Genomic DNA, 24,913 nt, shown 5'->3' with positions numbered 1-24,913 from the left:
CGTGGCTAGGGCCAAGAGCGGCCGCAAAGGGGAGGAGCCACCGGAAGAGGGGCGGGGCTTATATCACAGCCCGCCCCCAAGGCAGGCCATTCAGGAGGGCAGCAGAGGGAGGCCCTGTCAGTCAAGTCTCTCTCTCTTTCTCTCTCTCAGGCCCCTTCCACACAGCTGAATAAAATCGCATATTATCTGCTTTGAACTGGGTTATATGGCAGTGTGGACACTGCCACAGTTCAAAGCAGATACTGTGGATTATCTGCCTTGATATTCTGGGTTATATGGCTGTGTAGAAGGGCCCTCACGCAAGCCGGTAGCCAAGGGGTCTGTTTAGGGGTTCAAGGTAAAGACAAAGGTTTCCCCCTGACATTAAGTCCAGTCGTGCCCGACTCTGGAGGTTGATGCTCATCTCCATTTCCAAGCCAAAGATCAGCGCTGTTTGTACACACCACCAAGGTCATGTGGCCGGCATGACTGCATGGAGTGCTGTTACCTTCCCACCTATTCATCTACTCACATTTGTATGTTTTCGAACTGCTAGGTTGGCAGACGCTGGGGCTAATATTATGATGTAATACAATGTAATAATAATTATAATTCACTATTATAATTGTATATTTATATTACATTCAATATTACTAATAATATTGCAATATAGTCATATAATATAATATAATATATTGTATGCAGATATACTTGTAAACCGCCCTAAGTCCCCTTTGGGGTTAGAAGGGTGGGATATATTGTCGCTAATAAATAAATAAATAATAGCAAGTGCTCACTCTGCTCCCCGGATTCAAATCTACGACCTTTTGGTCCGCAAGTTCAGCATCTCGGCACTTTAATATGCTGCACCACTGGAGGCCTCTTAGAGGCCACCCCTCCAATTTTTCAGGTCAAAAAATATATCTATGTTTGAACAACTTTGGCAAACCCTAGATTTTGCTCCTGGCTTTGTAAGGAGCGTTTGCCACATTCTCTCCAGTAGATGTAAAAAAATGAAATGACTTTCCCTGGTATTAATCAATGTTGTTATTTATTACCCAGTGCTGGTCAAAATCCATTCTTTGCAGCTAAGCAGTACAATGGAGTGAACTTCACCTTGGAGATCACACGTATTGGAATCCTGAACAAAGGGCAAGTCAGATTACAGGAGGGGTAATTCTTATGAGAAAACTGGTAGAGAAAATACAGCCTGCAGTTTTGCTCCACTTACTTGAGAGTAATTCCAGGGCCTTTCCACACAGCCCTATATTCCAGAATATCTGCTTTGAACTGGGTTATCTAAGTCTACACTCAGATAATGTGGGATTTTCTGCCTTGATATTCTGGAATATAGGACTGTCTGGGGGCTTAGTTGAACACAAGAAGACTTACCTCTGAATAGGCCAAGGGCCATGAAAAGAATGAAGTGAGTTGCTATAATAAGAGTGGTTCTCAACCCGTGGGTCCCCAGGTGTTTTGGCCTACAACTCCTAGAAATCCCAGCCAGTTTACCAGCTGTTAGGATTTTTGGGAGTTGAAGGCCAAAACATCTGGGGACCCACAGGCTGAGAACCACTGCTATAGTAATAATTATTGTACTGAATAGAATTACTGCAGTCTGAACATGCATACACAGTGTAGAATTAATGCGGTTTGGCAACACTGACATGTCTCAATGCTATGGAATCCTGGGAGCTGTAGTTTTACAGGATTTTAGCCTTCTCTGTCAATGATTACTGGTGTCTCACAAAATTACAACTTCCATGATTCCACACCATTGTGCCCTGGAATTTAAAGTGGTATCGAATTGTGTTTTCTGTAGAACCCCCACAAAAGTGGAAAAAACACAAATAACAAAATTACTATTTTTAAGTCTTTAGAGGTGCATCGACATTGTAGATTTAATGCCGCTTGACATTACTTTAATTGCCATGGCTCAATGCTATGGAACCCTGGGAGTTGTGTGTTGTCAAAGGCTTTCATGGCCGGGATCACAGGGTTGTTTTATGTTTTCTGGGCAATATGGCCATGTTCCAGAAGTATTCTCTCCTGACGTTTCACCCACATCTATGGCAGGCATCCTCACAACCTTTGAGGATGCCTGTCATAGATGTGGGTGAAACGTCAGGAGAAAATACTTCTGGAACATGGCCATATTGCCCGGAAAACACAAAACAACCCTGGGAGTTGTATTTTGTAGCTATCTCTGCCAGACTGCAGTTCCTCACCAAACTAAAACTCCTGGGATTCCATAGCATTGAGACATGACAATTAAAGTGATGTCAAATATCAGCTGTTAGAAATTGTGGAAGTCCAAAACACCTGGAGGGCAGGAGTTTGCCCATGCCTGGTCTACACTGAGAGATCAGAATAAAGACAGCCCAGAGTCCTTATATGGAATCTGAAAGTTACTCTGAACGGCTTGAGGGTCTCGCATGCAATGCACATTTGAGCTTCTCAGATCTCATATGGTAGGCTGTTAGGAATTGTGGGTGTTGAAGTCCAAAACACCTGGAGGGCCCATGTTTGCCCATGCCTGCTGTAGTCTCTGATATAAAGGGAGATAGCCACTAGAGGTCGCTCAATGCTATACATATACAGTACATACAAAAGGGGTTGCGCATGCGCGAACGAGCTCCAGTCACCTCAACGTTCGGGCGCGATTAGAGAAAAGGCCACGCGGCGGTTTCTTGAACGGGCAGCGCGAGCGTCGGCCGTTAAGTTCGCGTTCCGACCCTGGTTGTGAGGCGGCCTGGACCCCGGCTGTCTGGAGTTCTCTCCTAGTGACTCCGTTGGGATTCAGGCGAGACCATAAATCCTGGTGTGGGATTACTTCGATGCAGGGGGACCTCAGGCCTCGTCGGTCGGAAGGGCCTCTGCGGGAGTCTGGTAAATGTCATGGCATGGGTTACAAACAACGGCGCTTCTCCATTTTATTGGCAGTGCTTCCGTCTTATGGTCCCTGGAGACGCTAGATCAGGGGTCCCCAAACTTTTTAAGCCGAGGGCCGGTCCACAATCCTTCAGACTGTTGAGGGGCTGAATTATCATTTGAAAAAAAATACAAACAAATTCCTATGCATACTGCACATGTCTTATTTGTAGTGCAACAACAACAACAACGAAAGAATACAATATTTAAAAATGAAAACAATTTTAACCAACATAAACCTATTAGGATTTCAATGGAAAGTGTGGGCCTGCTACTGGCCAATGAGATAGTCAAGTTAATTAGGATTGTTGTTGTTGTGTGCCTTCAAGTCATGTCAGACTTTGGCTGAGCCTAAGTCTAAAATTAATTATTTATTTACTGCATTTACTATGCATTTATTTACTACGTTTATATCCCACCCTTCTCACCCTGAAGGGGACTCAGAGTAGCTGTATGTACATACAATATATTATATTATTAGCATAACAAAATATTAGCATTATATATTACTATATTGAACTATACCACTATACTATTATATAATATGTAATATATAACATATAATTAATATTATTATATAGTATTACTATTAGTATTATATTGTATAACATAAGATTATTATCAATATTATATGCATCTACAATCTATATATATAAAATGATAAAGTTGTTTGCGCAGTGACTATAACAACAAAACTAAACATCCCAGAAATACGAAATTTGGCAACACAATGCAAAAGGCTTGCCTCCAGGTTACAACAACACAACCACACCACAAAACCACAATCCGGACCCACAAAACTCACAACAACGCATCATGCGATAACAACACAACTAAACACCCCAGAAATACAAAACTTGGCAACACAATGCAAAAGCCTTGCCTCCCAGTTGTAACAACACAACCACACCACAAAACCACACAGGACCCACAAAACTCACAACAACGCATTGTGACTATAACAACACAACTAAACGCCCCAGAAATACAAAACTTGGCAACACAACGCAAAAGTCTTCCCTCCAGGTTGTAACAACACAACCACACTACAAAACCACAATCCGGACCCATAAAACTCACAACAACGCATCGTGACTATAACAACACAACTAAACACCCCAGAAATACGAAACTTGGCACACAACTAAACACCCCAGAAATACGAAACTTGGCACACAACTAAACACCCCAGAAATACAAAATTTGACAACACAACGCAAAAGCCTTGCCTCCCAGTTGTAAGAACACAACCACAACACAAAACCACAATCCGGACCCACAAAACTCACAACAACGCATCATGACTATAAACAACACAACTAAACGCCCCAGAAACACAAAACTTGGCAAAACAATGCAAAAGCCTTGCCTCCCAGTTGTAACAACATAACCACACCACACACCCACACTGGACCCACAAAACTCACAACAACGCATCATGACTATAACAAGACAACTAAATGCCCCAGAAATATGAAACTTGGCAACAACATAAAAGCATTCTCTCCCGATTGTAACAACACAACCACACCACAAAACCACAATCCGGACCCACAAAACTCACAACAGTGCATCGTGACTATAACAACACAACTAAACGCCCCAGAAATACAAAACTTGACAACACAACACAAAAGCCTTTTCTCCCGGTTGTAACAACACAACTACACCACAAAACCACAATCCGGACCCACAAAACTTACAACAACGCATTGTGACTATAACAAATACAAAATTTGACAACACAACTCATCCACCTCCCCAATCACTACATTCACACTTGGCCTCCAAAAAAACAATTACAATAATAACAATGACAACAACAACAGCAACGAGAATCAACACCATCACAGGCAAGAAACAGCCAGGCACTGAGGCTGAGAGGCCAGTCAGTGCTACACTGGGCCTCCAAAAAACAATACAGTAGCATCTAACTTATCCAACCTTCATGACCACAACAACAACAACAATAATAAACACCTACACAGGCAAAACAACAAAAAGACAATTGTACCACAATAAAAATATAAACCGCACTCAGCAGAATCAGACATTACAACTAACAACAAACCAAAGACAACAGGGATCTCAAGCAATTATCAATCAACACAAAAATTGAAGAAGGTAACAGACCTCAAATACTACTACTAATGTGAGTATAAAGAAGGTGGAGGTCACAGCATCAATACAACCTAATGTAGACTGAACAACACCACCAGACTCAGACACAGCAACGCGTGGCCGGGCACAGCTAGTATATTATATTATTAAAACTGATATAAAAATATTATATTATAAAACTGAGGGTGGGGGCCAGGTAAATGACCTTGGAGGGCCGCATCCGGCCCCCGGGCCTTAGTTTGGGGACCCCTGCGCTAGATATTCCAAAGCCCCCCCCCCTTCCCACACACACACACAAAAACGTATCTTATTTTTCAGGAAAAGGTTATTTTTCTTGTCAGAAACGCCTATTCTTGCCCTTCTAACTGGTACTGTCTAGGAATTTGTAGGCCCCATCTAACACCACTTGATACAGTTCGAAGCTAGCTAGGGACCCTTCCACACAGCCAAATAACGCAGAATATAAAGGCAGAAAATCCCATAATATCTGAACTGGGTCAGATTCAAAGCAGATAGCCCAGTTCAAAGCAGAGAGTGTGGGATTTTATTCAGCTGTGTGGAAGGAGCCTGTCAGACAACTAACTCCCACAAAAGGGTGTGCAAGAAAGCCCTTAATTCGCATCAGTTTTCTGTGGTTTGGGGGTCCTTCCACACAGCCAAGATGACTAAACTGAGGCCTCTTCCACACAGCTGAAAAAAAATCCCACATTTTCTGCTTTGAACTGGAATATATGGCAGTGTCAGCTCAGATAACCCAGTTCAAAGCCAATATTGTGGGATTTTCTGCCTTGATATTCTGGGTTATAGGGCTGTGTGGAAGGGCCCTCAAGATAACCCAGGCCCTTTCCACACAGCTGAATAAAATCTCACATCTGCTTTGAACTGAGATATATGCAGTGTGGATTCAGATATTCCTGTTCAAAGCAGATACTGAGGGATTATCTGTCTTGATATTCAGGGTTATATGGCTGTTTGGAAGGGCCCAGACACTGCTGTACTTTGACCATGGGCCCTTCCATACAATAATAATAATAATAAAAACTTTATGTCCCGCCACCATTTCCCCAAAAGGACTCTGGGCGGCTTACTCCAGGGTGTAGCATATAACATAAAACAGTACATAAGTCTACAAATAATGACACAAAACTTATAGCAACAACCACTACCAACACACATAGCATTGCACAGAATATAATGGTTGTTTTAAAAACGCAGAACACCTGTAGGTAAAAACTGGCTGCCATCAATTCACAGACTAAAGTGCCAGCGTGTCAACCTCGTATGGACCCATTTCAGCTGCTTAACAACAGAAGCAACACAATATATTACTGAATTGAAACAAGTCTGGGTAACCAGGGGTGCTTTCTTACATGAGTATACTTTTTGTATGGAGGGAACTGTGGTCTCAACTCAGTTCTGGTCCTCAAAACTACTTTCTGGTCTTAAGGTTCTTAAATTTTACACAGCCATATAACCCAGAATATCAAGGCAGGTAATCCACAATGTCTGCTACGAATTGGGTTATCTGAGCCCACACTGCCATATAATCCAGTTCAATGTGGATTTTATATGGCTGTGTGGAAGGGGCCTATGTCTCATCTTCCAAGCTTCAAACTTAATCCAGGTTTTCGTATGTACTCCTCTTTGCAGCTAAACCACTTTTTTGCATTCCAGTTGGATACATTAAATGGCTAGTGTTGATGGGTCCATAGCCTAAAGTGTAACTTGGCAGGGCTCTTTTACCTGTTTGGCTTCTGTGCTTTCATGTCTGTCAGTATATATATATATATATATTTATTGTGTCAGGAGTGAATTGAGGATACAGTTATAATGTATAAAAAACCACAAAGTTAAAAACCACAAACAGTTAAAAAAAACCAAACAAACATTTGGCATTATACTAAATTTATTTTGAACAGAAACTGGCCGCTTTGAAGCGATTTGCAGTATGTCTGTCAATGTGTAGCCATCGTAAATTGTGCATTTTACCACTTTCCTTTCTCTTCCTTCTCTCCTTTTTCTTTCCCCTTCCTACCTTTTACCTTTCTTTCCCCTCCTTTTTCTTTCTCCTTTCCCTGCCTGCCTCCTTTCCCTCATACACATGTTACCTAGCAACAGCTTATCCCAATTTTTGGATTTTGAAATAAAAATGGCTTGTTTTGGAAACGACAATTGAGTATTGTTTCATTATCTGCGTGAAGGCCACTAGGGGGGCACTAGAGAGAGAAGAATAGTCCATTTTATGGGGGTGGAGGGGGTTTTGAAGGAGTACAGTCATTTCCCCCTGTTTTCCTGTTATTCCCCCCGCCTATGTCCCCGTTGTGGAAACAACCCTTGTCTATGATGTGGAGAGGGGGAATAATCAGTGAAAATGGGGAAAATGGTTTTACTACTCCAACTCTCCCCCCCCCCCCCCTAAAATTGACTATCCTTCTCTTTCTAGCGCACCCTAATTGCATCCGCCGAATAATGGAAAAATACCAAGGAGTTCTCAAAGGCTTTTGTGACCAGGGTCACTGGGTTGCTGTGAGTTTCCTGGGCTGTATGACCATGTTCCAGAAGCATTATTTCCAGACATTTCACCTGCATCTATGCCAGGCATCCTTAGAGGTTGTGAGGTACCGTGTTTCTCCAAAAATGAGACCGTGTCTTATATTAATTTTTGTTCCCCAAGATGCACTACGTTTTATTTTCAGGGAGATGTCTTATTTTTTTCACGAAGAAGAATTCACATTTATTGTTGAACAAAAAATGAGCATTTATTATATACTGTACAGTAGTTGTCATCATGGACCAGCATAACCAGACAAACTTTGAACCCTATAAAGAATTTCTTACTACCATTATTTCCATGTATTTACATTTACATACATTTACCAGTCCTGCATCCTCTGGTGTTTTGTTTGACGGGCATGCTTCCAAACAAAAACTTTGCTAGGTCTTACTTTTGGGGGAGGCCTTATATTTAGCAATTCAGCAAAACCTCTACTAGGTCTTATTTTCAGGGGATGTCTTATTTTCGGGGAAACAGGGCATGTTGGAAACTAGTCAAGTGGGGTTTATATATCTGTGGAATGTTCATGGTGGAAAGAAGAACTCTTGTCTGTCTGAGGCAGTTGTTAATATTTCAATTGCCCACCTTGATTAGCATTGAATAACCTTTCAGCTTCAAGGTCTGACTGCTTACTGCCTGGGGTAATCCTTTGTTGGGAGGTGATAGCTGGCGCCAATGGATTCGTGTCTGGAATTCCCCTAATTTCTGAGTGGTGTTCTTTATTTACTGTCCTGATTTTAGAGTTTTAAAAATACTGGTAGCCAGATCTTGATCATTTTTATTTTCTTCTTTCTCTTGAAATTGTCCACATGTTTGTGGATTTCAATGGCCTCTCTGTGTAGTCTGACATGATGGCTGTTGGAGTGGTCCAAGGAGTGTTGATAAAGGTGCCTCAGTAGAGGCACCTTTCCCCCATGATAACTCCTCCAGAAGTGGATTTTTCTTTCTAGGGATAGATTTCTCTCTGTAGTCTCACCCTGTTCTTAACTATGAGTTGTTTGTAATTCAGATGTTTAATTTCGGAACTGCCTGTATTTATTACATTTATTCTTCCTTTTCTACCAAGGAGCCTATTAGGTGACTTTAATCAAGCCACCACCTCTCACTATGTGAGGGGTGAGGGTGTTGAGGGGGTCCTGGAACCAAAACCCAGTGGACACTGAGGGTTTATACTGTTATACTGTTTATACTTAATGTACATCAGTCTTAAACGGTAATACTGTCCTCATGAAATAGAGAGAAATATTCTTTTTTGGATAATTGAGAGTCTGATGTTGATATATGCCTGAGATATCAGTAGTATTAACATGTGAATATATTATATCGTTGGCCCTCCAGATCTTTGAGTGGATTTAAGTTTTGTGGATTTGATAGCTCTCTAGGAATCTCTAGGTTCTCCAGGCTGATTATGTGGCCATTGTCTCATTGAAGTTGAGACGACCTAGAGATAGGTAGAAAGGTAATCTCTCGGGTAATAAAAGGGTTTTTTAAAAAAAAATTGAGATTATTCCACTTTTGCAGATGTGACCTCAATGGCTGTGAATGTAAAGGGTTGACATATTCTAGTGCATTGTTCTAAACAAAGCTAGTGAGAATTGCAGATACCAATCTGTATATATAAAAATGTTATGTTCGTTTTATTTTGGAGTAAACAGCAAAACTACTGAACCCAATCACACCAAATTTGGCCACAAAAGACATTGCCATCCAAAATATGTCTTTGAAATAAAAAAACCCTAAAAATATAAAGCCCAAATTAGAGGAAGAGGAAGAACTGTTTCCTCCCCCCCTTGCTGCCAGTTAGAAGGGTAGGCTCCGCCCACTTTGTCTCCTAGTAACCCACTCAGCCCAGGGGACAGGCAGAGTTAGGCATCACTTAGGCCTCATGCACACTGCCTATAAAATACAGATTATCTGATTTGAACTGGATTATATGGCAGTGTAGACTCAAGGCCCTTTCACACACCTATATAACCCAGAATGCCAAGGCAGGATAATCCACAGTATCTGCTTTGAAATGGATTATGTAGAGTCCACACTGCCATATAATCCAGTTCAGTGTGGATTTTATACAGTTGTGTAGAAGGGGCCTCATATAATCCAGTTCTAAGCAGATAATATAAGATTATAAATATAATATCTAAAATTACTGTGGTATAATAATACAGAACAATATAAACTCTAAAATCAGGACAGTAAATAAAGAGCAACACTCTGAAAACACAGGAATTCCAGAAAGGAAACAACCAGGGCCAGCTAATATCTCCCAACAAAGGATTCCTCCAGGCAAGAAGCAGCCAGGCTTTGAAGCTGCAAGGCCATTAAATGCTAATCAAGGTGACTAATTGCAGCATTCATACTTGCTGCTCTGAGACTATTCGTTGCTATTCTACCTGGCCAACCAAGAGTTCCACAAGGTAGAAAGCGGCCAGGCTTGCAAGCAGCAAGGCTATTCAGTGCTATTCAACCTGGCCAACCAAGATTTCCCCTAGATGGAAAACCCTCAGGTTTTGAAGCCACAAGGCTACCCCGTCCCATTCAACCTGCCCAAGGAAGGATGCCCCTATATAGAAAGCGGCCAGGCTTGGAAGCAGCGAGGCTATTCAGTGCAATTCAAATTGGCCAAAAAACCATTCCCCCAGAACGCAAGTGCCTAGCCTTCCAAGCAGCAAGCCTATTCCATTGTATTCCAGCTCACCAAACAAGGATTCGCATAAGAAGAAGAACAACGCGTGGCCGGGCACAGCTGGTTCTTTATAAAATGACAAACACCAAAGTGTTTAAACTTAATTTACAGAATATGTTCTTTAAAAAAATTCCAATACTTCCTTTAATAAAAATAAATATTTTATTACAACAAAATACAGGAAATTTACCATAGGATGATTTGTTTATGGAGTCTTTGTTCAAAACATATAAGCTACATTGATACCTTGACTTAAGAGTTTACTTTGTTTAGTGACTGAGCTCTTAACTCAAAACACTTATCTCAAAGCGAATTTGCCCATTGAAATGTAATACTATTAATACATTCCGGGCCCCAACACCTGCCCCCCATTTTTGTGAAGTGTTTTTAAATAAGAAAATGTACTTAATAAATAACAATGTATAAATGCACATTCACGTGCATAAAAAAGAAAGATCAACTTCAAAATGTTAAAAGCACAAATTTGTGGCAAGGAAGCAGTGAAATGTGTGTTGTCCAGTGTAACAGCAAGACAAAACCTGCATATTCACATGGAATAATAAAAAAAAGAAAGATCAGCCTTAACATAGTAGAAGCACAACGTTGTGACACAATGGAAGAAGCACAAAGTGAAGAGGCAGAAGCATCATTTTCTTCGTATTCTACTCATTCCAGCCTCCTTCTCTTGCTCTCTCTCCCTTTCTCTCTTCATGAAGCCAAACATACTAGGAATAAAAACCACACAAAGTCAATTGACCCAAAGTTCTTCAAAGCAGACAAGCACAGCGGACAGCAATTTCCCAAAGCAGACTAGAGCATGAGGCCCTAATGCCCGCCCTGTACTTTAGCACTGGCACTCCCTCTGGCGCTAGCTCTTAACTCAAAATGCTGCTCTTATGTCAAAGCAAAAGAGCGACAGCTCTTAACTCAAAACACTTGAGTTAGGATGCTCTTAAGTAGAAGTTCTACTGTATTTTGAAAACTTTTTTGCAAACCGTATTGAAGAAAGAAATCTAATACTTCATAAATGTGTGAAAAGAATTCCAATTTTGGACAACCATAAATTATAGTGGAAATTTTGAAACTATAAGTAGACTAATTGATACAGCTGCATTATGTTTAAGATTTGGTTGTTATTATTTAGTCACAGTACCCTTTTTTACCTTACTTTATTTTATTTCATTTCCTTAGTTACTAAACCACATCCTTAAAGATATCAGGAATTTATGTCAATATGGATGCATGCAAGATGCCACAGAGATTTCATTTAAGGAATCGAAATTTATCCCCGAGAATTCCACGCACGGTTCCCAATGGCAAGGGTGTTTTACTTGAAGATAAAACATCAGCAATGCTCAAGAATTTTTCAATTTGTGACCAGGTTAAATTGTTTGTTGCTGATCATGACAGCAATATCATTGAAAATAGCCATGATGGCTCTGAAAATGTGTATCACAAACAAATAACTGGATCAGAACTAAATGGAGGAGAACTGAAAGGTGAGAAGATTAATCCCTTTATTTCATTTCTATCATATCTTTTTCACCATATAGGACCACATGTTGCCCAGCCAGCCTATAGCATTGAAATCAAGCAAAATGGAAAATAGGTTCAGTTTGACTTGGAAGCCAATTCCTAAGATATAATGGAGGTATTTTCCCACCTTCGATACCAGATTGCTACAAGTATATAAAAATGAGTATTTTATTTAATAATAATCTCAGATATACAGGCAGTCCCTGAGTTACGAACAAGAAATAGATTCTGTATGTTTGTTCTTATGTTGAATTTGTATGCAAGTTGAAACAGGTACCGTATATACTCGAGTATAAGCCGACCCGAATATAAGCCGAGGCACCTAATTTATATCACAAAAAATTTGGATAACTTATTGAATCGAGCATAAGCTGAGGGCGGGAAATGCAGCAGTTACGGGTAAATTTCAAAATAAAAATAGATACCAATAAAATTTCATTAATCGAGGCATCAGTAGGTTAAATGTTTTTGAATATTTACCGTATTTCAAAGAAAAGCAATAAACTAGCTCTATAAGTGGAAAAGTAGGGGCAACAAAAACAATATGGTATCAACAATAACCTAATAATAATAATAATAATAATAATAATAATAAAAACTTCATTTGGATCCCACCCTATCTCCCCATGGGGACTCAGGCCGGCTTCCAGCATAGTAACAGGCAAACATTCAATGCTTATATAAACAATGCAGAGCTAGATATAGATCTATAATTATAGATACTAATTTCACATAAGCGTTTCCCCCTGAAACGTTTGCAAATCCCTGTGTGTGTGTGTTTTGCATTTCCCCTACAATATTTGCAAGCCCTATATACAGTAGAGTCTCGCTTATCCAACATTCTGGATTATCCAACGCATTTTTGTAGTTAATGTTTTCAATACATTGTGATATTTTGGTGCTAAATTCGTAAATACAGTCATTACTACATAGCATTACTGCGTATTGAACTACTTTTTCTGTCAAATTTGTTGTATAGCATGATGTTTTGGTGCTTAATTTGTAAAATCATAACCGAATTTGATGTGTAATAGGCTTTTCCTTAATCCCTCCTTATTTTCCAGCATATTCGCTTATCCAACATTCTGCCGGCCCGTTTATGTTGGATAAGTGAGTCTCTACTGTATATATATGTGTGTGTGTGTGTGTGTGTGTGTGTGTGTGTGTGTATATATATATATATCTAGACATGTCTATATATATTTGTGTGTTCATTTCCCCCCTGTAATATTTCCAAGCCCTATATATAGGTAGGTAAGAATGGTGGCCTAGGGGATAAAAGCCTTGTGACTTGAAGGTTGGGTTGCTGACCTGAAGGCTGCCAGGTTCAAATCCCACCCGGGGAGAGCGCGGATGAGCGCCCTCTATCAGCTCCAGCTCCATGCAGGGACATGAGAGAAGCCTCCCACAAGGATGGTAAAACATCAAAAACATCCGGGCATCCCCTGGGCAACGTCCTTGCAGACGGCCAATTCTCTCACTCCAAAAGCAACTCCGGTTGCTCCTGACACGAAAAAATAAAATCTATCCAGACATCTCTCTTTATATAGATATTTGCAGAGACTTACAAACATGAGGGTAAATTCATATATAAAAATAATGTTTATGTATGGCTACAGATACACAGGTACATGGATCTATAAGTATAAAGGATTTGCAAAGACCTGCAAACATAGGGGAAATTTATTTATTTATTTATTTCCAGCATTTATACCCCGCCCTTCTCACCCGGGGGGACTCAGGGCGGCTTACAACAGTTGGCAACATTTAATGCCAATAACATAATAATAAAACAAAAACAGTACATATAATCAATTAAAACTATAAAAATACATCATTAAAATACATTATAAAAATTAAAACATATGTAAATTAGATCCATTTGTCTAAAAACCTCATGCTTCAGCCTTCAATCGGACCATGTCGACGTTATCATATTACTCGTTAAAAGCTTGTGCACACAGCCATGTTTTCACAGCCTTTCTGAAACCCAGAAGAGTTGGGGCTTGTCGGATATTTGTGGGGAGGGTGTTCCACAGCCGGGGAGCCACCACTGAGAAGGCCCTGTCCCTCGTTCCCACCAGCCGCGCCTGCGAGGCAGGTGGGACCGAGAGAAGGGTCTCTCCAGATGATCTTAGGGATCTAGCTGGCTCATATGAGGAAATACGTTCGGATAAGTAAATTGGGCCAGAACCGTTTAGGGCTTTATAGATCAAGACCAGCATTTTGAATTGGGCTCGGCAGCATATCGGCAGCCAGTGGAGCTGGCTTAGCAGGGGGGTGGTACGCTCCCTGTATGCCGCCCCAGTTATTAATCTGGCTGCCGCCCATTGTACTAGTTGTAGCTTCCGGGCCGTCTTCAAAGGCAACCCCACGTAGAGAGCGTTGCAGTAATCCAAACGGGATGTAACCAGAGCGTGGACCACCGTGGCCAAGTCAGACCTCCCAAGGAACGGGCGCAGCTGGCGCACAAGTCTCAGTTGCGCGAATGCTCCCCTGGCCACCGCCGAGACCTGGGGCTCCAGGCTCACCAATGAGTCCAGGAGAACACCCAGACTGCGAACCTGTGTCTTCAGGGGGAGTGTGACCCCATCCAACACAGGCTGTAACCCTATTCCCTGTTCAGCCTTGTGACTGACCAGGAGGACCTCTGTCTTGTCTGGATTCAATTTCAATTTGTTGGCCCTCATCCAGTCCGACACAGCGGCCAGACACCGGTTCAGGACCTGAACAGCCTCCTTAGTGACAGGTGGGAAGGATTGACAGAGCTGGACATCATCTGCGTACAGATTACACCTCACCCCGAAACTCCGGATGATCTCTCCCAGCGGCTTCATGTATATGTTGAACAACATGGGGGACAGTACTGACCCCTGCGGGACCCCACAAATCAATGGTTGTGGGGTCGAGCAGGTGTCCCCCAATGACACCATCTGGGAACGACCCTCCAGGAAGGACCGGAGCCACTGCAGAACAGTACCTCCGAGACCCATCCCAGCAAGGCGCCCCAGAAGGATACCGTGATCAACGGTATCGAAGGCCGCTGAGAGGTCCAGCAGAACCAGCAGGGACACACTCCCCCTGTCCAGTTCCCGGCGTAGATCATCGACTAAGGCGACCAAGGCTGTCTCGGTACCATGCCCCGGCCTGAAACCAGACTGCACCGGATCTAGAAAATTAGTGTCAATCAAGAATGCCTGGAGTTGTGCGGCCACCACACGTTCCACGACCTTGCCCAAAAAGGGGAGATTGGAAATAGGCCGAAAGTTCTCCAATTGAGTGGGGTCCAGTGATGGCTTCTTCAACAGCGGTTTGATCACAGCCAATTTGAGGCTCGCTGGAAAAATGCCTTCCTGAAGGGAGGCATTCACCACCACCTTCACCCACTTGGCCAATCCCCGTCTGGTTTCTCTCACCAGCCAGGATGGGCAGGGGTCTAGGATGCATGTGGTAGCCCTCACCTCTCCAAGCACCTTGTCCACATCCTCGAGCTCAACCAATTAAAAAGAATCCATCAAAATGGGACAAGCAGGTGCTCGTGTTACATCCTCGGAAGCTGCTGTTAATATGGTGTCAAAGCCAGAGCGGATCAAAGGAACTTTGTCCGCAAAGAACCGAGCAAATGCTTCACAGCGGGCTGCCGAGTTGTCAGGGATCCCGTCTTGAGGGACGGGATATAACAAACCTCTGACAACTCGAAACAGTTCCGCTGGACAGTTCTTTGCGGACGCAATATTAGCTGCAAAGAAAGAATTCTTTGCAGCGTCTATTGCCGCGGCATATGTCTTAAGATAGGAACATAGCCGTGTTTGGTTTGACTCGCTTGGCTCAGAGCGCCACAAGCCCTCTAGTTCCCTCTTTTGTTTCATCGCTGCCAGCTCCTCGGTGAACCAAGGAGATGGTTTAGCTTGGGTACTCGAGAGGGGACGTTCCGGAGCGATCGTGTCTATTGCCCTAGTCGCCTCCTTGTTCCAGAGGGCGACCAGAGCATCGACAGAATCACCAGCCAAGGTGGCGGGAAACTCCCCAAGAGCCGCCAGGAATCCATCCGGATCCATAAGCCTCCTGGGGCGGACCATTTTTGTAGGTCCTTCACCCCTGCGGAGGTTGGGGGGCGCAGTAAGTCTAAACCTGACCAGGTGATGGTCGGTCCATGGCAGTGGAGCGATGGTGAGCTCCACCACAACGCCACCTTCCTCCCATCCCTGACAGAAAACCAAGTCAAGTGTGTGCCCTGCTCTGTGGGTAGGGCCAGATACTAGTTGGGACAGCCCCATGGTTGCCTTGGCGGCCATGAAGTCCTGAGCTGCACCAGAGGGAGTGGTCTTGGCATGGGCATTGAAGTCCCCCAGCACAATGAGCCGTTGGGACTCCAACGCCAGGCCCGAGACCACCCCAGCTAGCTCAGGCAGGGAGACTGTAGTGCAGCAGGGTGGTCGGTACACTAGCAGAATCCCTAAACTGTCCCGGCCCCCTACCCTCAGATGAGCACATTCGAACAAGGTTGACTGCAGGATGGGGCACCTGGTCAGGGGGATGGACTCCTTATAGACCACTGCAACCCCTCCTCCCCTTCCTCCAGATCTTGGTTGGTGCTGCACGGTATAGCCCCCCCCCCATTGGCCCCCCCAGCCTCGTCCAGCCAGGTCTCCGTTATGCATGCCAGGTCTGCCCGCTTGCTGCTTTTCCGTTGACAGACCTGGCGTTCAACATCACCACCCTCAAACTGGAGGAACCGCCAACTTGGGCACCCAAATTTACTATATCAGGAGGCCGTTTTAAATCTACAAGCACTCTCCTTCTTTCCCTAGGCGAATTGGTTTATGCCTCACTTTCCCGTATCTCCCCCTCCCCTGCATTACTTCGATGGGGGCCCCCCAGCCATTGGTTGACCCCCCCCCCCCCTTACATGGTCTGTCATTGCGGTAACACTAGCTATTAGCCTAAGCAGTGATCTAACTTTTATTGCTACCTGCTCTCTCCCCTTTAAAGATAAAGTTAGTTCTCTCCTCTCCCCCACTTTGGGAGTTACCCAAGTTCTATATATAGTGTGTTCTGGGACTCCCTCCCTTCTCACCTTAAAGGTTGTAAAGTGACACGTGCTAAAGCGGAGAGCTAATTCATCCTTGGGGTAAAAGGGGATTTCATTGGGGTCAGAGGTAGTAATGGCTTATAGTCAAACTGCAGAAGAATATTAATTATGCCGCAATGTCCATAAGTGCTCAAATGCATCGGCATAGTCCATTAACACCCTTCCTGCCCTCCCACCAGCCCCAACCCTTAACTAAAGCCCTCAATTGATGGTACAGTCCTAATCACAATAGATGTTGATTGTAACAGCAACAATAATAATGATTTAAAGTGCTTCAGTGCTCAGTTCTTAATCAAGTGATTAGTTCACAGGGCAAAGTTTTAGTCAGTAGGGGATTTGATGATATATGAGGTAGGGCGGTTCAGTTAAGTTCATTAAATGCAACTGTCCAGTTTCTTCAAATAAAGTGCTCAATGAAGGCAGTTCCCTGAGAGTCAAAAGAGTGCTTTCCAAGCAGAAACACTGTCCCATAAATGCCTTGTAGGATGTTCCGTTGATAGTACTTAATAGACAGCAATTCTGTTGTCTAAAGTGCTGTTATATAAAGTGCTTGTAGCCCAACTCACCAACGCTGCTGCAACAGTGATGATATAATAGCAGCAGGCTAGGTCCAATAGTGGTAACAATAAGGATAGTAATGTCCACCCGTCCAGCCAGCAAGCGAAGGAGGAAATTCATATATAAAATTAATGTATATAGATAGATACACATATAAAGGTACATAGAGATTGCAAAAGCTTGCAAAGGGTTAATGCCTATATGTAGGAGAGTTTAACAAATATTTCATGTGAAAATGTTTTCATAAGATTAATGAATATATATTTTTCTTCTTCCTGACTTGCAAGAGTGTCTCTCTTTTCGAAACGTTCCCTTGATTAAGAGCGAGGGAGGCTTTGCAAAAGTAAACACACTGATAAGGGAGAAGAGAGAAATAGGTCACATATTGCAAGCAATAGCCTGCAGGCTCCATTGCCGGCCTTGACCCGATTATAAGCCGGGGGAGGCTTTTTCAGCTCATAAATAAGGGCTGAAAAACTTTGCTTATATTCGAGTATATATGGTATTTTTTTAGTTTAACTTTAGCCAAAGTTTTGGGGTTTTTTTGTTTTGTTTTGGATAGCATGTTAAGACCCCTGTAACATTTGTTTGTGGACTGTTCCCCTGTTCAGAACATTTCACCTCATTTTCTGTCTGTGAAAAATGGATTTTGAAAATTTGGGGATGCCATGAAACAAAGATTGGGGATAAAGCTTCAGTGGAGACACCTTTCCCATGATAATACAGGAGTGAATTTCCCTTCCTAGGGGTAGATTTCTTCTTACTTCCTGTTGTCTGCAGGGCAGGAAGTAAGATTACAACTTTTTAAATTAGGGTACAGACAACAGTAAAAACTCCACACCATACTAAACAAAACAAAAAAGGGCATGGATTTATACTGTAAATGCAACTTGGACAGATATTTGTCTTTCAACATACTATTTATTTTTTCCTGTTCATATAAATGCTTAAAACATTTTAAAATACTGGGGGCTTTACAGCCTTTAACAATCTTGCTAGAGTAGTGGTTCTCAACCTGTGGGTCCCCAGATGTTTTGGCCTTCAACTCCCAGAAATCCTGACAGCTGGTAAAGTGACTGAGATTTCTGGGAGTTGTAGGTCAAAACACCTGGGGAACCACAGGTTGAGAACCATTGTGCTAGAGGATGGACTTGTTGGAGACCAATGGGATTGGTATTCGAGAGTCTGAGTCTTTATTATACTGCTGCAGTCTGTTTCTTGAAGTAGGCATCAAGGGAAGTTTGCACAGAGCTTTTCTTTTTCTCATCATAAATAGTCGTGTAGCACCTCAGGCCTTTGCCAACTATATGGTAAACTTTGGTGAACTTCTATATAGTCTTCTAACTTTGCCATTCCTGCTTCAATAAGAAAAAGCATCAGCTAACTTTTGTGGAAAACCTTTTTCAATTATGGGCTTCTAGGTCCTGGTTTTCTTTCCTAGATGCTATCATCTGCTGCTCTAGTTGCATAATAGCTTCCTTCATAGTTATTTGCCATGGGAGTAGAGTAACTATGATATCATTTTCACTGATGTCCAACTGCAGTTGATTACCAACAGCAACCACAGCTTGCCTGGTTTCGACCATTACATCATCTGTAAACCCCAGAAATTCTTGTGTGAACTGGGGGCACAGTTTCTTCCAGGTTCTTCATGTTTGTCTCTTTCACTTCATTCCAAGCATAAGCAGCATCTGTGATGTCAATATTAATGTTATAATTTTTCCAGAACTCTCTTATGATCATCTTGTCCTTTTGCATAGTCCTGATAGCTTGTGAGAATGTCCTCCATAAATAATAGTCCTTAAAGAAGCCTGATCTGGCTGAAGTACTGATGAGATGTTGGAGAGTAGGAATACCACCTTTACATTGGGCTGCATGACATCTAAAGTGGCATTATTAAGGACCATTCTTGAACAACCACAACTGTAACCCGAGCCTTTGAATTTGTCCTCCAAATAACAGGAAGCGACATTATATGGTGCCCTCGGATTTAGGGAGTGATGCACTAGCAAAGGCTTGAGCTTTAAATCCCCAGATGCATTACCCCCAAGTAATATAGTCAGACTGTGCTTTGATGCCTTATCTCCTGGTGCATTTTTTCTCTTTCGAAATGTACACTCAAATATAAGCTGAGTTTTTCAGCCCTGTATTTGGGCTGAAAAGGCTCCCTTGGCTTATACTGGGGTCAAGTCGGCAGCGAAGCCTGAAGGTGAGGCTCCGAAATCGACTGGCCAATTCTCCTCCTTTCTGGCTGGCTTACCATGGAGGAAAAGGAGGACGAGTGGCGGGGCAGCGGAGCCCCCAGGCAAGGCACTGCTGTTCCCTCTGCTGTTAGCACTGCTTCTTCTCTTCCTCCCAGGCCAGCTGACCATAGAGGAAGAGGAGGATGAGGACGAGTGGCAGGAGCAGCAGAGTCCCCAGGCGAGGCTCTGCTGCCCCCACCGCTGTGATCGTCGCTTTTCCTCTTCCTCGTAGGCCAACTGGCCATGGAGGAGGAGGATGACGACGGATGGTTTTTTTCTTAAAACAAGCCAGTTTCATCTACATTAAATATTTGGTCTGGCAAATAACCACTATTATCATCTGTATCTTTCAGTGACTTGGGAAATCACTTGTATCACTTCATTAGCACTCTCTGGTTTCACCTTGAATTTTACTATTATGCAAATTTGTTCTTTCTTTAAAGTTTTCAAGCCAAGCCCTATTTGCAACAAGTTCTTCATTGCAACAGCATTCACTTACTCTCTTATTTTATATTTTTTTTAATTGTTAATGATTATTGACCAACTGTAACCTAATTCTCTGTCAATGGATGATGGAGTTTTACCTCTGTGATCTCCCTGTTATTTCTACTTTATTTTCCATGGTGATGGTTTTTCCGTTTTTGTTGTTGTACAACGATCACTTGCATCAGATGTGTGTTTCGGAGGCATTGTTGCAGGGTAAAGACAGTAAGTGCAGTAGTGTTCCAACAACTGGAATTCTGTGCAATACATTTGGCTGCAGCCTGGAACCTCTTACAGCACTGTAATAGCCTCAGTTCGTAAGTGTGAGTCATATGTTACATCGGATGTTGGTAACTCAGAAACTGCCTGTAATTAGTTTTCGAAATGTTGTTACATAAAAGAAGCTTTCAGATTTTGCCATGATAGACAGTACATTTCTACCCATTTTAATGGCAGTATAATCTGATGCAATACAGTGTTCCCTCGCTACTTCGCAGTTTGCTTTTCGCGAACTCGCTATTTCACATTTTTTTCACTAAACACTAAATATTACAAATCATTAAAAATTACAATTTATAGTGGCAGTGGTCTCCGTCAAGTGTGAGCAGCGGGGCAGAGAAGGAGCCGAAGCAGCAGCAGGTGGAGAAGGAGACGGCGCCATGTTCCCCTCCCCTCCCTCTTTCCTTCCTTCCTTCTTTCCTCTCTCTTTCTCCTTTCTTCCTAAGGAGAAGCCTAAGAAAGAAAGGAGAAGCTGAAGGGAGAGAAAAGGAGGCCTCTAATAATAGTAGAGTCTGAAGTAGCTTCATTTTCGCCTCACAAGGCGGGGGCACCAGCAGCAGCATGCATGCTTGAGAGGGGAGGAGGGGACAGAGATTCTACTTGCCAACATGAGATTGCAAACAACATGCGATTGGTTGATAAAGACTTAAAATCATGTATAACTACTAAAAATGTATAAATATTAAAATAAATATAGCGTCCCTACTACGCGGATTATGACTTTTCATGGGTGGTCCTGGAACGTAACAATTGCGATAAGTGAGGGAACACTATAATTTTTTTTTTGGAAGTACAGTAATTACAACTGAGGTTAGTAGAACTTCGTTATCACCAAACAAAGATAACAGCAAATTGAATTAGTTGTTAGAAATTTCTCTTCATTTTTGACAATTAAGATAATATCTAAACATTTCTCTCTTGTATTTTAGGGGATTTGGCAACCATTAATAATCTCAGTAATTCGCTGCTGCCTTCTGCAAAGGAGATACACTCTGTGAATATCGTAAGTTTCAATATTTCCCTCTACTTTACTTGAACTGCAACATTCATAAAATAGAGGTAGAAAATACCACAAAAGACATCCAGTTGAACCCCATGCTATGAAGGAGTGTACAATGAAGTCATTCCTGACAGATTGCAGTATTACTGCACCAAGACTGAGATACATTCAGCAAGGATCAACAGTAAAGTTGACTCTCAGTGTCCACTGGGTTTTGGTTCCAGGACCCCATCACACACAGACTACACAGATACCAAAATCAGTGGATACTCAGTGCCATTATACATAATGGCATCTCTCTCTCTATATATAAATATAATGTGCGATTTACTATGGGGTAAACAACAAAACCACTGAAACAAATCACACCAAATTTGGCCACAAAAGACATAGTCATCCAAAATATGTCTTTCAATAAAAAGGTCCAAATTACAGAGGATGAGGAAGAGTCTTTCTTCCCCTAACTGCCAGTTAGAAAGGTAGGCTCTGCTGCCTTTAGCACCCCCACCCCCTTCATATCCTAGCAACTCCCTCTGCCAAAATGGCGCTCAGGGCACAGGCAGAGTGCACTTAGGCCTGATCCACACTGCCTATAAACTACAGATTATCTGACTTGAACTGGATTATATGGCAGTGTAGATTCAAGGCCCTTCCACACAGCTATATTACCCAGAATGCCAAGGCAGATAATCCACAGTATCTGCTTTGAACTGGATTAACTTGAGTCCACACTGCCATATAATCCAGTTCAGTGTGGATTTTATACAGCTGTGTAGAAGGGGCCTCATATAATCAAGTTCTAAGCAGATAATGCAAGATTATAAATATAATATATAATAATTATTGTGGTATAATAATACAGAACAATTTAATCTGTAATTTCAGGACAGTAAATAAAGAGCATCACTCTGAACGCAGGGAAATTGGATATTCCAGAAAGGAAACAATCAGGGCCAGCTAACACCTCCCAACAAAGGATTCCCCCAGGCAGGAGGCAGCCAGACTTTGAAGCTGCAAGGCCATTAAATGCTAATCAAGATGGCTAATTTCAGCATTCATACCTGCCATACTGAGACTATTAATTGCTATTCAACTTGGCCAACCAAGGATTCCGCAAGGTAGAAAGCGGCCAGGCTTGCAAGCAGCAAGGCTATTTAGTGCTGTTCAACCTGGCCAACCAAGATTTTCCCTAGGTGAAAAACCCCCAGGCTTTGAAGCCACGAGGCTACTCTGTCCTTTTCAACCTGGCCTATCAAGGATGCCCTATGTAGAAAGCGGCCAGGCTTTTATGCTGCAAGACCATTCAGTGCAATTCAAGCTGGCCAAACAATGATTCCCCTACAAAGGGGAGTAGCCAGGCTTCAAAGCGGCTCTTTGAGGGTGCTACTCCAGAAAACGGCCAGGCTTTGAGGCTGCAAGGCTATTCACCGCTATTCCACCTGGCCAACAAATGATTCCCATAAGCCACAGCAGCACGTGGCCGGGCAAAGCTAGTTTGTATATAAAATCTGAACAATTCTGGCAATTGTGGGTCTCTTCCTTTTCTTCATTCATTTCCCTCATATACCTTCTCACTCTTTTTTTTTCCCTTTCTTTCCTTCTTCCCTTGCTTTTCTCCACACACCTTCCCCTTTCTTCTCTCTTTCTTTCTCTACTTTCTTCCTGCCTTCCTGAACATATCCTGAGGATCTGGGAAATGGCAGGAAGCTACAGCAGGAATTGCCTACACATCAGAGTAGTACTTCGTGAAGGAAAAATCAAATTCCTTTCAGATACCATTCCACCAAGTATTTTAAAGCTACAGTTGGTTGAATCTGTGGCTACAGAACCTGTGGATATGGAGAGCTATCTGTAACGCATATGTTACCCTAACCCATGACCTGATCAAAAGCATCAGAAGTTCATCAGATCGTAGCTTAATTGAATCCCACCTTGATAGAAAGGGAAGAATAAATGTAAGAAATACAAGCAATCCCCGGGTTACAAACATCTGACTTACAAATGACTCATAGTTAAGAATCGGGTGAGACAATAGAAAGTGAGAGGAAATCTACTCCTAAGTAGGGAAATGCACTCTTGGAAGAGTTATCATGGGGAAAAGGTGTTTCTACTGAAGCTTTTTACCAATCCTTGTTTCCACAGTAAGCTATTTTTTCAAAATCCAATTATTATAGGAGCAGAAAGTTAGGTGAAATCTTCTGAACAGGGGCACAGACAGCAAAACAAAGACCACAAGGGTGTTAACCCTTTCCTATGCTTTCCTCAGCTCTATCCGTCTGGAGTTACACTTTAAAAAAGTACCTGTTACCACTTACAAATTCAGCTTAATATAAGGAGTTGGTTTAACCTCTGGTTTGCTAGTAAAACTGAATTATTGTGTTACAAAATGATACATGTCTAAAAAGTGAGTCACTAATATAAAATATTTTGAAAGCTCTACTCTAATATTTAAATTTTCATCTCTGGATGCTGACCTCAGAGACATCCTTTGCATGATCCACATCCAGGTCAGTCTGCTGTATTCTGTCCAAGATAACCTCATGTTTTCCTATATCAGTGGTTCTCTACCTGAGGTCCCCAGATGCTTTTGGCCTTCAGCTCCCAGAAATCTTAACAGCTGGTAAACTGGCTGGGATTTCTGGGCGTTGTAGGCCAAAAGCATCTGGGGACCCCAGGTTGAGAACCACTGTCCTATATGCTAACTTGCCAGATGTTTCTGGACCTTCTCTTCCACTAATTTTCACTTGCTACAGGTGTAGCTACTCACATTTTCCTGGGAGAATACAAACCTACTACAGCTGTTGCAGATTATTGCAGAAGTTCCCTCGTCATCCAAACTCGGTGATCATAAATAATAATAATAATAATAATAATAATAATAATTTTATTCTTGTATCCCGCCCCATCTCCCCGTAGGGACTCCTCGCGGCTCACATGGGGCCTTGCCCAACATCACAATATAAAAACAAATCAAAACACATAAATTTACAACAATAAATCAACAATATCAGTAAAACCATCATAAAAACAATATTGCAGGAAAAAGCGTTAAAAACAGATATAAAACACAAGTCTAGGCCAAAGGGCGAATGTGTCAAATCGGGGGGAGGTAGTTACGTAATTGATAGTCATTAAAGTACTAGAAATGACAATAATGACAATAAGAAGGCGAATCAGTGGGTCTATTATTATGTAGGCAGACAACTTGAACCAACAGAATTCACTCATCAAAGGCTTAAATAGGTATTGAAATGGAACTCTAGGTCTGTCTCTCAAAATTTGCCCATTAAACACCCACACAAATTACCTCAGTTAGCCTTGCTGGCTAGCCTCTAGCTATTTGCATTAGTATTTACAATATGACCATATCCTGATCAGTATGTATTTCCTTGGTGGATATACATACATTCTTGGTTGTGGGGATTATGTAGAGATTTCCTTCATGTTATTC

General features: G+C 42.3%; 1 protein-coding gene across 9 annotated transcripts in view; it reads left to right on the top strand.

Annotated features, from left to right (window-relative positions):
- Positions 1-2,598: 2,598 nt before the first annotated feature.
- Positions 2,599-24,913, top strand: part of tdrd1 (tudor domain containing 1) — a 66,533-nt gene continuing 44,218 nt past the window's right edge. For 6 of the 9 annotated variants that reach the window (XM_062975702.1, XM_062975698.1, XM_062975697.1 and 3 more), the window contains exons 1-3: positions 2,599-2,868; positions 11,463-11,770; positions 21,392-21,465. In XM_062975702.1, coding sequence (XP_062831772.1) covers positions 11,506-11,770; positions 21,392-21,465 — 339 coding nt within the window. In that variant the 5' untranslated portion in view covers positions 2,599-2,868; positions 11,463-11,505. Of the gene's footprint in view, positions 2,869-7,474; positions 7,650-11,462; positions 11,771-21,391; positions 21,466-24,913 lie in introns of all 9 variants that reach the window. The other 3 variants (XM_062975696.1, XM_016995067.2, XM_062975701.1) reach the window with 3 other exon arrangements.

This window comes from Anolis carolinensis, chromosome 3, assembly GCF_035594765.1.
Source record: "Anolis carolinensis isolate JA03-04 chromosome 3, rAnoCar3.1.pri, whole genome shotgun sequence".
NCBI lineage: Eukaryota > Metazoa > Chordata > Lepidosauria > Squamata > Dactyloidae > Anolis > Anolis carolinensis.
This window is presented reverse-complemented; position numbering and strand designations above follow the sequence as displayed.